General features: G+C 43.4%; 2 protein-coding genes across 3 annotated transcripts in view; both read left to right on the top strand.

The window, feature by feature from the left end:
* Positions 1–1,793: 1,793 nt before the first annotated feature.
* oatx (organic anion transporter X) lies at positions 1,794–8,092 on the top strand. Its single transcript, XM_020466013.2, has 10 exons — positions 1,794–2,440; positions 2,831–2,934; positions 3,612–3,766; positions 4,258–4,426; positions 4,582–4,705; positions 4,918–5,033; positions 5,139–5,353; positions 5,491–5,599; positions 7,055–7,261; positions 7,338–8,092. The coding sequence occupies exons 1-10, from the start codon at positions 2,021–2,023 to the stop codon at positions 7,453–7,455; spliced, it is 1,737 nt and encodes a 578-aa protein (XP_020321602.1). The 5' UTR covers positions 1,794–2,020; the 3' UTR covers positions 7,456–8,092.
* Positions 8,093–8,159: 67 nt separating this feature from the next.
* LOC109874203 (arf-GAP with Rho-GAP domain, ANK repeat and PH domain-containing protein 1) overlaps positions 8,160–16,668 on the top strand; it is a 22,498-nt gene continuing 13,989 nt past the window's right edge. Inside the window, exons 1-12 of one of the 2 annotated variants that reach the window (XM_031808757.1) lie at positions 8,160–8,523; positions 12,193–12,319; positions 12,418–12,461; positions 12,939–13,686; positions 13,867–13,968; positions 14,654–14,785; positions 14,939–14,999; positions 15,140–15,260; positions 15,360–15,520; positions 15,638–15,744; positions 15,971–16,170; positions 16,248–16,333. In XM_031808757.1, the coding sequence (XP_031664617.1) occupies positions 12,216–12,319; positions 12,418–12,461; positions 12,939–13,686; positions 13,867–13,968; positions 14,654–14,785; positions 14,939–14,999; positions 15,140–15,260; positions 15,360–15,520; positions 15,638–15,744; positions 15,971–16,170; positions 16,248–16,333 (1,866 nt within the window). In that variant the 5' untranslated portion in view covers positions 8,160–8,523; positions 12,193–12,215. The remainder of the gene's footprint in view (positions 8,524–12,192; positions 12,320–12,417; positions 12,462–12,938; positions 13,687–13,866; positions 13,969–14,653; positions 14,786–14,938; positions 15,000–15,139; positions 15,261–15,359; positions 15,521–15,637; positions 15,745–15,970; positions 16,171–16,247; positions 16,334–16,668) is intronic. The other variant, XM_020466019.2, reaches the window with a different exon arrangement.

Here is a 16,668-nt window from a genome sequence, read left to right as displayed (position 1 = left end):
CAAGCTGTCACGGCTCATTTATCCTGTTTTGTCAGTTTGTGAGCTGGTAAAATCAACAGAATTAGCGTCTCGGTGTAAAGGATCACACATGATGCAATAGGAGGATTAGATAAAAGGTTGCTTGTATAAGTAGGCTACATATTTGCCTCTGATTATTGAATGAGAAATCCCAAAGCATTTTTCCATGACTCAACCCTGAGAATATGGGGTTTAAGGAGTATGACGATGGCACTACATTACTCTAAGTAACACGGAGGATATAGTGCCATCTGGCTTGCACATACTGTATCAAGATCTTTTCAGTTAAGTGTACATTAACGTAATGTTAGGAGCTAGGGGAAAGAAACTAGTATGGACTGTACCGTTCCTCTAAGCCAACAACGAGACATGACCACCTAATGTCAAAGGAATGTGCTCATGTCACAGAATGTAATGTGTGTTTCGTACTGACAGTGAGTAATATTTTAAACCATGACATCCATTTTGCGGCACACAAAGGCCATGTATAACCAGGGAGTGACTCATCAGCCAGGTCTATTTTTGTTGTAATGAAAGATCCGCTGGATATAATTCTACATTTTTCCTTATGGCTAAAACAATAATTACATTCTAAAGCAAATTTCATGACATTCTACATATTTTTCCATAGTTTATGCCAGGTTCTTTACATAACATCAGTGGGGGGCTCCTGGGCATGTGCCTGATGGGTAATCCGACCCTGGATGATGAAGGGGTCAATCAGTGATGGTGGAGATGATATAACTCATAATTGGCCAATAGACAATCGGAGGGAAGGATCCAGATGTAGCTATAGGCCACAGAGTGTCTTCTCATGCTGCCAATGATTCCTCAGCCCTGTGAGCTTTTAACAGTCACAGGACCCCTGTTGTCAATATTTGATTGGCTAGTTAATGCAACAAAAAGTTTAATTTGGTGGGTGCTTATTTGTACTACTTCACACACGTGCAAGTGTGTACTAATAAGCATGTGTGAATTGGAAATGTATTTTTTCCATATGCCAACTCTCCATGAGAAACACTTGGAGAGTGAGGTCATGGCCAGGGTCTGCCATTATAGCAGCGACCCCGGAGTAATTAGGGTTAAGTATCTTGCTCAAGGGCGTCCTTTGTTTATGTGCACTTGGGTGCCACTTTATAGCTGTCTATGTACACAAGCAGTGGGTCTGTAGCATGGGTTGGCCCCCTTGGATATCTCAAATGAAGATACAGTATATGATGCCTGTGTGTACATATTCTAAAACCTTTCTATGAACTCGATGCCTGAATCTGAGGAATCCGTCATCTTAATGTTACACCAAGATTACCAATACGCTCATTTGAGATGAACTAGGGCTGAATTGAACACGTAACATGCTAAAACAACGCCTTTGAGTGGCATAGCTGGATTATTATGTCAATGAGTTTCTCTCAGCCCTTGCTGTGAAATTCCATTAAAAAGGCTTTGCTTTTGTGTTTGTTTTTAGTTTTTTTGCTTTTCTGTAACCCGATTACGTGGCTTTCATTCGTTTTGAAGGAGAGTCTAGGTTAGAACGCCAATTTGGGGATAATAATATTATTCAACATCACCGTTATTATTCACGTCTATGTCACACTGTTTCTATAGACCTATAGGCTTTTTGGGACACATTCAAATTCACAGAATCTCATGCAGTCACGTTCCCTCAAGGAATACAACTGACCTCAATCTGCTGTCTAACAACCATTAACACCTCAGTTAAGAATTGTGATGCTCCCGTAGTGTTGTAAAACGTGTGCAGGAGTAGCAGGTGAAACTTCAGAGGTATAAAATTAACTACTGCGCTGAGCAGCGGATTTGGAGCCGGTGGCCACCACTTCAGAATCACTTGGCCCTTTGGAGTAACGGCACTCAATAATTTCCCAATAACTGTTCGAAAAACTTTTTTTTGTTTTTTTGAAACTTTTGCAAGCCTTGTTCTTAGACTTTGCTGCAGTTTAAAGACTACTAACACTTGCCTACTGTTCCTCTCAGACTCACCGATATGGGTTTTGCGGACCTCTTGAATGACGTTGGCGGGTTCGGACGTTTCCAATGGATCCATGTTACCTTGTTATCTATCCCTGGTCTACTGATGGCAAGCCAGAATCTGTTGAATAATTTCACAGCTGGTATGCCTGGACATCACTGTACCATACCCAATAGGACTTCTATTGCCAGTAGTCAAAACATCTCTCAATCAGAAGTGGATGACAGAGAGCTCCTTCGCGCCTTTATCCCGATGGATGCCAGCGGGACCAAATTGTCCAAGTGTACGAGGTATGTCGAGCCGCAGTGGCATCTTCTTGAAAGCAACGTAAGCGTCATTGGACATCAGGCTAACTTTTCAGAGCTTGAGACAGAGATATGTCTGGATGGCTGGACCTATGACAAATCAGAATTTCTGTCCACTGTTGTCTCAGAGGTAAGTGGAGCTGTCCATGTGCTTCTCCACCTGCATTGCTTGCTGTTTGGGGTTTTAGGCTGGGTTTCTGTACAGCACTTTGAGATATCAGCTGATGTACGAAGGGCTATATAAATAAATTTGATTTGATTTGATTTGATTTGATGTTTTAAGTACTGGGTTATAAATTAGTAGGTGTAATAATATAAAATAATAGAAGTACATGTGCTTCTCCCGCGACACACATCATGATGCATGATTTATGAATAAACGTGTATATTATTATTAGTATCATTCAATAGGTCTAATAATTCACTAACAGTGGCCCTTATGACGATGCTGAATGCCAAGGCAAAGAATGTGATATTACAATCCTGCCTATAAGAAAAGGTTTGTGATCTTGTTTTCCAGTGGGACTTGGTCTGTACCCTCCGTCCTATGAAACAGATGAGCCAGACTATTTATATGGGTGGGGTCCTGGCAGGGGCTGTCATATTTGGAGGGCTGTCAGACAGGTGAGCGGAGTCCTGTCACAGACACGGAATACCTTATAGCGTCATTGTGTTCAACATTTTCATCACGGCAAAGGAATTCAACAATACAATCATCATATTGCCCTATAGAACATCACGTTATTGTTGTAGAGGTTGTACAGAGGAACTGTATTTACCCGATGAAGGATTGTGGTCAATGTGATACGAATGGATACAGGTATACTTTATGAATAGGTAACCTAGAGCTAAATCAGTACTGTAAATAGATGTCTGACATTACTAATTAAGATGTAGCCTACTGTATCCATTGCTAGGACATCATTGACTCTTTAACAGAAAAAACAAATGTTGGCTTGAACCCTGATCTTCTTTGTGCTTGGACAGAATAGAGCCCAGCTGGTTGAAAGTACAAGATTAACATTCGCCACATATCAGACTTTTATCTTATTTATTTTTACACACTTAGAACTTTTAGTAATTTCACAGAAGCAACGTTTTCCCTGTGTGTGTGTGCGCGCATTTGTGCACACCTGTGTGTCCATGTAATTTACTTCACAGTAGGGAACATTCCCTCCTCAATGATTTGGTAGGGCTTGTATTTTTGGTGCTTAGTTACCACCACCAACAACAATGCATTATGTTCTTGTGACTTTTGAGCAAGTGTTGCTGTGGTTTCCCCTATTTGTTTTCCCCTCTAGATTTGGGCGAAAGGCCTTGTTGATCTGGTCCTATTTTCAGCTAGCCACGCTGGGCACCTGTACAGCCTTCTCACCTTCCTTCATGACCTACTGTATCTTCCGCTTCATGACAGGCATGGCAGTATCTGGGGTGATCCTCAACACAGTCTCTCTCAGTGAGTCTCCCTACAACCCCACCTATAGCCCATACATCTAGAGACTTACATTTGAGTAATGTAGCAGATGCTCTTATCCCGAGCGACTTACAGGAGTAATTATGGTTAAGTGACTTGCTCAAGGGCACATTGGCAGATTTTTCACCATTCAAACCAGCGACCTTTCGGTTACTGTCCCAATGCTCTTAACCGCTAGCCTACCTGCTACTTAGATGCTCTACTCTTTTTTTTGTGTGATGTGTGAAAGTTGGCACACTATCAGGTCTTGCAGCATAAGGACATTGTTACTCTTTTAAGCATAAGGAAATTGTTACTGTCTTTTAAGTCTTTCAAGGGGGAAATTGATTACCTTTTGCAAGAGGTGGGTCCGGGAATGAAAACCCTGGGGAAATCCAGTTCAGATGAATCAGATGATTTTACATTGGAGAATTCCCATTTCCACCCACTGCCTGTCGCAAGACAACAGAGTCATAACAGACTTCTGTCCACAGAGGTGGAGTGGATTCCCACCATGTCTCGCACTCTAGTGGGCACCCTCTCGTCCTTCTTCTTCACCTTCGGCCAGATGGTCCTGGCGGGCATCGCCCACAGCCTCAGGGACTGGCGCAAGCTGCAGATGGCTGTCTGCGCTCCCTTCTTCCTCTTCTTCCTCTATAGCTGGTGAGCGTACCATTTTACTGCACCACTATACAGGTACTTATCCATATCATGAATGAACAATTCAGGATGTCTTACCTTTTGATTGATGGGTGAATGGCAGTCTTTGAAAGGTTTCCAGAGACAATGTCTCTTGTGTTTTCCTAACTGGTCCTAAGGTGGTACTCAGAGTCTGCCCGCTGGCTAGTGCTAAATCGCAGGTCTGACGAGGCCCTGAAACACATCCACCGTGTGGCCAGGATCAACCGCAAACCTGAGATGGTAGAGAAGATCACCATGGAGGTGAGAGAGCTGGCTGGGGTACAACGAAGGATACAGGCATATTGAGAGGTTCCTGGAAGGGTGAGGTGATTTTGGAGATCAGAGAAGGATTATGACCTGCTTGTGTGTCTGTGTCTGTTTGGGCATGTGTGCATGTGGCTATGTGTGTGTGTGTGGCTATGTGTGTGTGCATGTGTGTGCGTGTTTGTGCATGTGCATGTGTGTAATTATAGGTTCTGGAATGTCACATGCACAAAGAGGTCCAGTCGAGTAAGACCACCCACACAGCATACGACTTGATACGCACCACAGTGATGAGAAGAATATCTCTCTGTCTTATGGTTGTTTGGTAAGGTTCATTGTTTGGTAAGGTTCATTTGTCATTCCAGTTACCTTTGTGCCTATTCTTGTCTACAAAACCTTCCAGTGATCCGATTGACCTCTCACCCTACAGGTTCTCTACCAGTTTTGCCTACTACGGCCTAGCAATGGACCTGCAGAAGTTTGGGGTGAACATCTACCTGATCCAGATCATCTTTGGGCTGGTGGACTTCCCCGCCAAGCTGGTGGCTCTGGGGAGTCTTACCTTTCTGGGTCGGAGGATCACTCAGGGAACATGTCTCCTCATGTCTGCCTTGATGATATTCACCAACATCTTCGTCCCCACAGGTTAGATGGTCACACAATTTTGTGTTGGCTACTGTGCTCGCGTCTAATTAAATGCCATTGGTCTTGTCTTTGATAATCTAATTGAGAACAGTTATTGACAAGGATTGGCAATGACAACCCCTTTGATCCCAACACAGACATGCAGTCTATTAGGACTACTCTGGCTTGTCTGGGGAAGGCCTTCACCTCTGCATCCTTCACCTGTATTTATCTGTTTACTGGAGAGCTTTACCCCACCGTCATCAGGTACCACTTCATAAGACAACACCGTCATCAGGTACCACTTCATTAGACAACACCGTCATCAGGTACCACTTCATTAGACAACACCGTCATCAGGTACCACTTCATTAGACAACACCGTCATCAGGTACCACTTCATTAGACAACACCGTCATCAGGTACCACTTCATTAGACAACACCGTCATCAGGTACCACTTCATTAGACAACATCTCCATCAGGTACCACTTCATTAGACAACACCGTCATCAGGTACCACTTCATTAGACAACACCATCATCAGGTACCACTTCATTAGACAACACCGCCATCAGGTACCACTTCATTAGACAACACCGCCATCAGGTACCACTTCATTAGATAACACCGCCATCAGGTACCACTTCATTAGACAACACCGCCATCAGGTACCACTTCATTAGACAACACCGTCATCAGGTAACACTTCATTAGACAACACCGTCATCAGGTACCACTTCATTAGACAACACCGTCATCAGGTACCACTTCATTAGACAACACCGTCATCAGGTACCACTTCATTAGACAACAACGTCATCAGGTACCACTTCATTAGACAACACCTTCATTAGGTACCACTTCATTAAGGGATATTCAAGGCAGACATGAAATATCCCTTTGAGCATGATGAAGTTATTAAATACACTTTGGATGGTGTATTAATATACCCAGTCACTACAAAGATACAGGCGTCCTTCCTAACTCTGCAGAGAGAAAGGAAATCGCTCAGGGATTTCACCATGAGGCCAATGGTGACTTTAAAACAGTTACAGAGTTGAATGGCTGTGATAGGAGAAGACTGAGGATGGATCAACAACATTGTAGTTACTCCACAATACTAACCTAATTGACAAAGTGAAAAGAAGGAAGCCTGAACAGAATAACAAATATTCCAAAACAATCATTCTGTTTGCAACACCAAAGTACAGGCAAAATCCTAGAGGAAAACATTGATCAGTCTGCTTTCCACTAGACACAAGGAGATGAATTCACCTTTCAGCGGGACAATAACCTAAAACACAAGGCCACATCTACACTGGAGTTGCTTACCATGAAGACAGTGAATGTTCCTGAGTGGTCAAGTTACAATTTTGACTTAAATAGACTTGAAAATCTATGGCAAGACCTGAAAATGGTTGTCTAGCAATCATCAACAACCAATTCGACAGAGCTTAAATCATTTCAAAAATAACAAAAAAATGGGCAAACGTTGCACAATCCAGGTATGCAAAGCTCTTAGAGACTTACCCAGAAAGACTCACAGCTGTAATCGCTGCCAAATGTGATTCTAACATGTATTAGTGTGAAAACTTAGGTAAATGATGTATTTCTGTGTTTAATTTGCAATTTCCCTACTTCTCCTCCTCCTTCTCCGCATCCTCCTCCCCCACTCTCCTCCTCTACCTCCTCCCCCTCTCTCCTCCTCCTCCCCCTACAGACAGACAGGAATGGGATTTACCTCCACCATGAGCAGGGTGGGCTCCATGGCAGCGCCTGCTGTGCTGATCATGGAAGAGATGCTGCCCGCTCTGCCCAGTATGATCTATGGAGGTGCTGCTGTGGTGGCTGGCATCATCGCCTTCTTCCTCCCTGAAACCCTCAACATCCCTCTTCCTGACACCATCGAGGATGTGGAGGAGAAATGGTAAGGTTGTGAGGCTGTGACTCTGCATATCATTTACCTCTGACATGTTTTGAAATATGATGAAAATGCTTTCCAGGGCTAAAAAGAATCTGGGTGCAGAGGAACGGGCTGAAAAGGAGGCAGTGGCTCTTCGGGAGATGAAGAAGGGATCAGTTGAGGGGGATGGGGAAATCACGGGACTCAATGCTCTGTGAGAAACAATCTGATCAGAATAATGTAGAAGAGGTGGTATAATTTTACTGTGTCGGCAAATGCTAGCGTTACTGTATACGCTGGGTAGCAAATTAAAGACAGATGCATACAACTGTTTAGAGAACAATATTATTTAATTGAAACCAAAATGGAAACAGATTAGAACCGAAAAGTTGATTGTGGTATGCAGGAGATACTGGTGTTTCTTTGCTAAGCCATCATTGTTCAATTTGTGTTTGTCTGATTGATGTATGGTTTCTTTGGCACAAGGTTGAAATGATCAACAGTGATCCTGTTGACAACTGCTGCCTATCTCATATCATTTTACAGTTTGTCTCAATTGTAACCAAAACACTTGGAAACCTTCACTTGTATATTCACTGTATGTGTTTTTTTTTTGTTACCTACATTTTTTATTCAAAATGTAGATAGATAATAAATTAGACACTTTTACATGACATTTTATGACTTCAACATGCAGTTTATGGTGATTGTTTTTATGACATTTGCAACATTGTGGAACTATTTTTGATTGGTCATTATTGAACAAGATTTAGAACTTGAAATGTGTTGGCTGTCTAGGGGCGGTATTGTAGCTTAATCAAAAATAAACAGTAGGCCTGTGTGGTTCAGCAGTTGTTTCCTTGACATTTTGTTTTGTGCACTTCTTAGAAGGTAGAAGCCAGTAGTCCCCAAAGGACAATATTCCATATTCAATTAATGTGTTCGTGTGTGTCTGTTTGCGTGCGCACTGAACATGCTAAATAAGTATGGTTAATTGAGATATTTATTGACTCATGAATAAGTTACAATGATTGAACTTTGATGTTATCTATGTGCTAATACTCGTTTAGTAGCCCTGCCCAGCAGCTGACCTAGCTCAGCCGCTGAACAGGTAATACAGGTGAGACCGCGCTGTACAGATTTGACCCGCATAGGCTACACACTGTCGTCGTCGACAGAAAGCTAAACAGCCACCACAAACCTCGTCAGTATCAGGAGGGTAACCTTTCCAGATCTCTTTTGAACGGAACATCGCATTTGAACAAGAACAGAAGAGTAACGATAAGGTAAGATTTTAATTACGCCTACCAAATCATTTATGTAACATTTAATATAGGATTTTCTAAACACGGTTGAGTTACACAGAAATCTAGCCTTCACCGTCAGTCCTAGTTATGTCACGTGCTCGAAACAAGTGCGGTAGCCTACGGTGTTTGTCACCTTTGAACAGAACAGCATGAATGTACCCGTAACTGATCAGAGCTTATAAGCTTTAAACGACTGTAGTTGAGAGCAACATTTCCAACACGAACTATTAACCCATATTCACACAGTTTTCCCCCATCAAATAATCATAACAATATTTTAATGTATTTACAAAACTGGAACGCAAAGTTTTTGTAGGCCATGTGAAATGTTAAAATAAACAGCAACTATAGCCTCCCTATAAGCTTTGAGTAGAAAAAGACAATAAAATGACCTCCAGAATCTGTCTCGGTAGGCCTAAACGTCAATCTAAGACATTATTAAAAGTAATAACGACGTGATAATAGTTGCTGTAACATTTAGGAAGCATGCACTTTCAAATGAGTGGATTCGGCTATTTCAGCCACACCCGTTGGTGAAAGGTGTATACAATCGAGCACACAGCCATGCAATCGCCATAGACAAACATTGGCAGTAGAATGGCCTTACTGAAGAGCTCTGTGTCTTTCAATGTGGCACAATCATAGGATGCCACCTTTCCAACAAGTCAGTTCATCAAACTTCTGCCTTGCTAAAGCTGACCTGGTCAACTGTAAGTGCTGTTATTGAGCAGTGGAAACATCTAGAAAGCAACAACTCAGCCTATAAGTGATAGGCCACACAAGCGCACAGAGCGGGACCGCTGAAGTGTGTGAAATCATCTGTCCTCAATACTCACTACCGAGTTCCAAACAGCCTCTGAAAGCAATGTCAACAAAATAACTGTTCCTCAGGAGCTTCATGAAATGGGTTTCCATGGCCGAGCAGCCGCACACAAGCCTAAGATCACCAATCGCAATGCCAAGTGTCTGCTGGAGTAGCAATGTTCCAACATTTAGTGGAAAGCAGAAGAGTGGAGGCTGTTATAGCAGCAAAGGGGGATCAACTCCATATTAATGTCCATGACTTTGGAATGACATGTTTGACGAGTAGGTGCCCATATACTTTTGGTCATGTAGTGTATATAAACGAATGAGGGTCATGTAGTGTATATAAACGAATGAGGGTCATGTAGTGTATATAAACGAATGAGGGTCATGTAGTGTATATAAACGAATGAGGGTCATGTATTGTATATAAACGAATGAGGGTCATGTAGTGTATATAAACGAATGAGGGTCATGTACAGTGCATTCGGAAAGTATTCAGACCCCTTTTACTTTTTTCACTTTTTAAGTTATTCTAAAATAGATTTTTTTTTAAATCCCTTGTCAATCTGCACACAATACTCCTTAATGAGAAAGCAAAAACAGGATTACAAAAAATAACTGATATCATATTTACATAAGTATTCGGACCCTTTACTCAGTACTTTGTTGAAGCACCTTTAGCAGCGATTACAGCCTCAAGTGTTCTTGGGTATGACACTAAAGCTTGGCACACTTGTATTTGGGGAGTTTCTCCCATTCTTCTCTGCAGATCCTCTAAAGCTCTGTCAGGTTATATGGGGAGCGTCGCTGCACAGCTATTTTCCGGTCTCTCCAAAGATGTTCGATCGGGTTCAAGTCTTGGCACTAGTTGGGCCACTCAAGGACATTCAGAGACTTGACCCGAAGCCACTCCTGCGTTGTTTTGGCTGTGTGCTAAGGGTCGTTGTACAGTTGGAAGGGAACCTTTGCCCCAGTCTGAGGTCCTGAGCACTCTGGAGCAGGTATTCATCAAGGATCTCTCTGTACTTTGCTCAGTTCATCTTTCCCTCGATCCTGACTCGTCTCTCAGTCCCTTCCACTGAAAAACATCCCCATAGCATGATTCTGCTTCACCGTAGGGTAGGTGTCAGGTTTCCTCCAGACGTTGGCATTATGGCCAAAGATTTCAATCTTAGTTTCATCAGACAAGATAATCTTGTTTCTGATGGTATGAGAGTCTTTAGGTGTCTTTTGGCAAACTGTAAGTGGGCTGTCATGTGCCTTTTACTGAGGAGTGGCTTCCGTCTGGCCACTCTACCATAAAGGCCTAATTGGTGGAGTGCTGCATACATGGTTATACTTCTGGAAGGTTCTCCAATCCCCACAGACGAACTCTGGAGCTCTGTCAGAGTGACCATCGGGTTCTTGGTCGCCTCCCTGACCAAGGCCCTTCTCCCCCGATTGCTCAGTTCGGCCGGGTGGCCAGTTCTAGGAAGAGTCTTGGTGGTTCCAAACTTATTCTATTTAATAATGATGAAGGCCACTGGGGACCTTCAATGCTGCAGAACATTTTTAGTACCCTTCCCCAGATCTGTGCCTCGACACACTCCTGTCTCGGAGCTCTACGGATAATTCCTTCGACCTCATGGCTTGGTTTTTGCTCTGACATGCAGTGTCAAATGTGGGACCTTATAGACAGGTGTGTGCCTTCCCAAATCATGTCCAATCAATTGAATTTACCACAGGTGGACTCCAATCAAGTTGTAGAAACATCTCAAGGATGATCAATGGAAACACGATGTTCCTGAGCTTAATTTGGAGTCCCATAGCAAAGAGTCTGAATACTTATGTAAATAAGGTATTTCCGTTTTTTATTTTAATACATTTGCAAAATTTTCTAAACCTGTTTTTTGCTTTGTCATGGGGTATCAGTGGTGTAAAGTACTTAAGTAAAAATAAGTTCTACTTAAGTCGTTTCTTGGAGTATCTGTACTTCACTCTTTATATGTTTGACAACTTTTACTTTTAATTCACTATGTTTCTAAATCAAATATTGCACTTTTTACTCCATACATTTTCCCTGACACCCAAAGTAGTCATTATATTTTGAATGCTTAGCAGGACAGGAACATTTTCAAAGTCACTCACTTATCAAGAGAACACGTGGTCATTCATACGGCCTCTGATCTGGCGAACTCACTGAACACAATGCATCTTTTATAAATAATATCTGAGTGTTTGTAACGGTTTTCTTTAGGTGAAGTAGAGGCGGACCAAAATGCAGCGTGGTTGTTCATGTTCTTTAATTTATAAAGACACTACACATGAGATAACTAACAAAAACAACAAACGTGAGAACCTAAAACAGTCCTATCTGGTGCAAAACACAGAGCAGGAACAATCACCCACAAACACACAGTGAAACCCAGGCTACCTAAGTATGATTCTCAATCAGAGACAACTAATGACACCTGCCTCTGATTGAGAACCATACTAGGCCGAAACATAGAAATACCCAAAACCTAGAAAAACAAACATAGACTGCCCACCCAACTCACGCCCTGACCATACTAAATAAATACAAAACAAATGAAATAAAGGTCAGAACGTGACAGTGTTGGAGTGTGCCTCTGGCTATCCGGACATCAGACATTTTTAGAACAAGGCAAATGGTGCCGTCTTCTTTGCTTAATATGTAATTTTAAATGATTTTTTACTTTTGATACTTAAGTATATTTAAAACCATATACTTTAACTCAAGTAGTATTTTACTGTCTGACTTTTACTTTTAGTTGAGTAACTATCAAATCTACATGTCTGGGGGGAAAAAAGTAATTTCAGACATGTGTTTGTGACCTACAGTAAAATATCCTACTGTGAAATAGATGTCTGCCCCCCTCGGTCCAGACATGCCTGTGCCAGTACCTAAACCAAGGACTCGCTACAAGCGGGCTGGAGGGAGCCCACAGATCCAACTCTCTTGTGATCGGTGAGTGATCCTCGTGATGTCCACTTGTTTTACCAAACACCTGATATACGTTCTTGGGGATTGTTTTCTAATTCTTTGTTTTTACAATTGTCTTCAAGGGATTTGATACACGATACACCTGACACAGGAATTCATAGCAGAGGTAGGCCCTTGTGCTCATCATGATAAGTTACATATTTTATAATAATAAAGATAAGGATCAGATGAGTTTTGTTAGAACTATGACTGTACTTGTGTAATGACAGGCCATATTTGATTGGCTCAGACACAGTGTGCCAGTGAAACAGCTTACCTTTCAACATCTCACCAATTAACAATATTTTATCATGCTAAACAAGATTTGTTCCGTGCCATTCATTAAAGAGTTACTCAAGGTCAATGAGGTCAAGGAAGTGCATTCTATGTGATACTGAGCTTTAGTCCTAAATTCCAGTAAAGCACCCCTACAGCCAAACATAGCTGCAGTGTACTGTCACAATAGCAACACAAGAAAAAATGTTTTTTACTCCTAAACACAAACGCTTGTGATTCAGTGACAGACTTCTGAAATACTTCCTGCTTTCATTTGTCACCAAACACAGCATATTTTACTGTTCACCATTTTATCTTGGGTTCACAGGTATTCCACCCGCAAATGATTTGCTGGCAGAAAAGGAAGACAACCCTGCCATTATCCTAAATAAGCCTGCCATTACCAGCCCAGCGGAACAGAATCCAAGCCAGTGTAACTTCCTTCTCTTCAGATCTGATTCTGGAGTGACTCCAGTACTGGACAGTAATGGACTCTGTCCATCTGTCTGGTTGTCCTTCTCTCCACACAGTCCGGCTGCGGATACTGACCCCTACGTCAGTCTGGCTAAGGATACTGACCCCTACTTCAGTCCGGCTGTGGATACTGACCCCTACGTCAGTCCGGCTGCGGATCCTGACCGCTACGTTAGTCCGGCTGTGGATACTGACCCCTACGTCAGTCCGGCTGCGGATACTGACCCCTACGTCAGTCCGGCTGCGGATACTGATCCCTACGTCAGTCCAGCTGCGGATACTGACCCCTACGTCAGTCCGGCTGCGGATACTGACCCCTACGTCAGTCCAGCTGCGGATACTGACCCCTACGTCAGTCCGGCTGCGGATACTGACCCCTACGTCAGTCCGGCTGCGGATACTGACCCCTACGTCAGTCCGGCTGCGGATACTGACCCCTACGTCAGTCCGGCTGCGGATACTGACCCCTACGTCAGTCCGGCTGCGGATACTGACCCCTACGTCACTGACGTAGCTGACTGGGAAAAATGCCCTGGATCTGAATCGTCCAATGATGACGATGCCGTTACTGAAGAAATAAAGAACCCATCCCACATGAACAAGTGAGTATGAAATAAGAGGTGCAAAAGCATAGGCCACAAAACAGTATAGGCCATGGCTAAAGGCAGGGAAGAAAATGTATATCAATGTGTGTAACTACATGTAACAAGCTATAGGTCACACGAAACAAATTGGTGGTAGAAATGTTGAATGGCTTTGTCATTCTTCTATGCCTCTTCCAGTGTGGCGTCAGGGCATGTTTGTATTGGTGTTGTCCCCAGCGGGAAACCTCCTGTGGAAAAAGAGTCTATGCAGACCAGACCTCTCAAACAGAAGATCCCACGGTACGTCACAGCACCCCGTCACAGCAGACAGACAGGAAGTTAACAGATGGCCTTCATGGGGAGTTCAATTAGAGTAAAATGATACCTAATCAACTGAGATTTTAACATAGCCACTTACCAATATTGATACAATTTCAATGGGTTTTCAATATTATTACATGGTTTTAAGGGTGTGATAGAATTTAAAACCAGGTGGTCATTTCGGGTGTGGCTCACTTGCAACGCCAGGGTTGTGTGTTTGATTCCCACAGTGGGACCAGTATGTAAATGTATGCTCTCACTTACTGTAAGTCTCTCTGGATAAGAGCGTCTGCTAAATGACTGTAATGTAAATGTAAAAATGTGTTGCCGGATCAAACATGAAACAGTAGCTATTTGATTTTGAGGTTGATATACTTGTTTGTCTAATCACCTGTGAACTCTACAAGCCCCTTTGTTTACCTATTCAGATCACTGTATTACACATGCCTATACTTCCTGCTTCCTCCCCACTAAGAATGTTTTCACCTGTGTAGCAGTGCTCTGTGCAAGACATGTTATGCAATAGGTGTCTTGTAATTTACCCATGAGCTACTGTACAAGCAGTGGGTCTGTATTAATTGTATAGCATATTTGTTCAAGATAGCTGCCAGTTAATTAAATATTTGTCATGTTTCTTTGAGATAACTTCTCTCTTTGTCCACAGTGCGGCCACCATCCGTGTCAGCAGGAGAAAACAGGCAGCAGCGAGCGGTGGTGCTACCCAGGCAGCAGAGTCCTCTCGTAGGGAGAATGTGGTGTCCCGATCCAGCTGGCTAGATGTATGGAAGGGCCGCAGGTAATGTGGGCCACTGTGGGATATATGTACTGTTGCTATTCAACAACATCTTACTGAAATCACATTCTCTGATATGACATTTCAGATTATTTTCCAAATGTCATTGCCTAATTTCTATGTATTTGAAAATTGAGATACTTTTGGTTCCTGAAGGCACAATGTTCTGTGGGCCACGCTGGATGGACCGTTGGTATCATTTTGGAAGAAACGCACAGTGAGTGAACCACTAGCACCACCATGGTCCAATGGAGTCTTTCTTTTGACTAGAACTAAGGCATAACGTTGTTGTATCATTATTGTCTCTCCCAGGCTATGCCAGTATCTTACACTATCCCCTCTTTTTCTGGGCCGCAGGACAAGTTCACAGACCTAGTGTTCCATGTGTCAAGCATCACCAACGTCTGCAAGCAGGACAAAGGACGCTTCTCCCTTTACTTCTGCAAGAAACACTTTGAGTTCATGGCGCACAACAAAGGTGAGCTGCTGATGGATTTGAACTCCTCTTTCTGGTTCCTACTGTTTTTGTGCTTTGCCCTGTGCCTGAGCATCTCTCCACCCCTCTCCCCGGTCCCAGCGGTGCAGGAGGGCTGGGTGACGTCCCTCCTGGCCTCTCGTGGATGGGACCCCCCAGCCCCTCCGGAGCAGCATGGAGCCCTGACCATGAAGGACCCTCGCAGCAACAGAGTGTACGCGGCCATCTGTGGACACAACCTATGGATCTACAACAACAAAGAGGTGAGGAAGGGAACAGGGCTCTGCTGAGCTCCATCACTATATGATTGTTATGACAGTTCGGGAGGACATCTTGAGTGTATTTTGTGTCATTCAGTTCATGTTATTTGTGCCGTGCAGGACTTCCAGTTGGGGGTTGGGCTGACCTATGTGTCCATGAACGTGGCGTCAGTGAAGCAGACTGGCCGTCATAACTTCAGCCTCATCACACCGTACAAAACCTTCAAGTGAGTGTCCGTCTCTTTCTCTCTCACTGTCTCTGTCTGATCAGCCCCAGCCCACAGTGCTGCTCTCAACCAGCAGAGGACAGTGTAGTTCATCTGTTTTTTGTTAGGATCCCTTCCTAACTTGTGTTATTACACAATTGCTCTTCTATCAGATTATCCCAGTATCTGGCCCGTGTATTTGAGCGCCTTGCTTTACTACTGAGAAACACAGTCTTTGTATTTCTAGTTTCTCCACAGACTCATCGAGGGAGCTGGCGGTGTGGCTGGGGAGTCTGAACCAGGTCATTGTCAGTGCCCTGTCATGCAGTGAGGTGGCCCACCGACTCTGGGCCAGCCCATGGAACAAAGTGTGTGCCGACTGTGGCAGTGCCAACCCCGAGTGGGCCTCAGTTAACCTGCTGGTGGTCGTCTGTGAGGCCTGTGCAGGTGAGCTGGGACTGTGGTGATACTCAGGATGTGTACACACTGCTCTATATGACCTATGTCCCTATTGTTTCTCTAAGGTCAGCATCGCTCTTTGGGCATCCATGTCTCCAAAGTGAGAAGCCTGAAGTTGGACAGTAAAGTGTGGACTGAACCTTTGATTCTGGTGAGATGACATTCCCTGTAACAGTTCTGCAGAAACTATTCAGACCCCTTGAGTTTTCCACATTTTGTTACATTGCAGCCTTATTCTTCATAAATCTACACACAATACCCCATAATGACAAAGCAAAACATTTTGTTTTTTTAACATTTCTGCAAGTATCACATTTACATAAGAATTCAGACCTTTTACTCAGTACTTTGTTGAAGCACCTTTGGCAGCAATTACAGCCTCGTCTTCCAGAGATGTTTGATTGGGTTTAAGTCCGGGCTCTGGCTGGGCCACTCAAGGGCATTCAGAGACTTGTCCCAAAGCCACTCCTGTGTTGTCTTGGCTGT

The sequence above is a fragment of the Oncorhynchus kisutch genome, linkage group LG29, assembly GCF_002021735.2.
Source record: "Oncorhynchus kisutch isolate 150728-3 linkage group LG29, Okis_V2, whole genome shotgun sequence".
NCBI lineage: Eukaryota > Metazoa > Chordata > Actinopteri > Salmoniformes > Salmonidae > Oncorhynchus > Oncorhynchus kisutch.
Note: the sequence above shows the minus strand (reverse complement) of the source record. Positions and strands in the feature narration are given on the sequence as shown.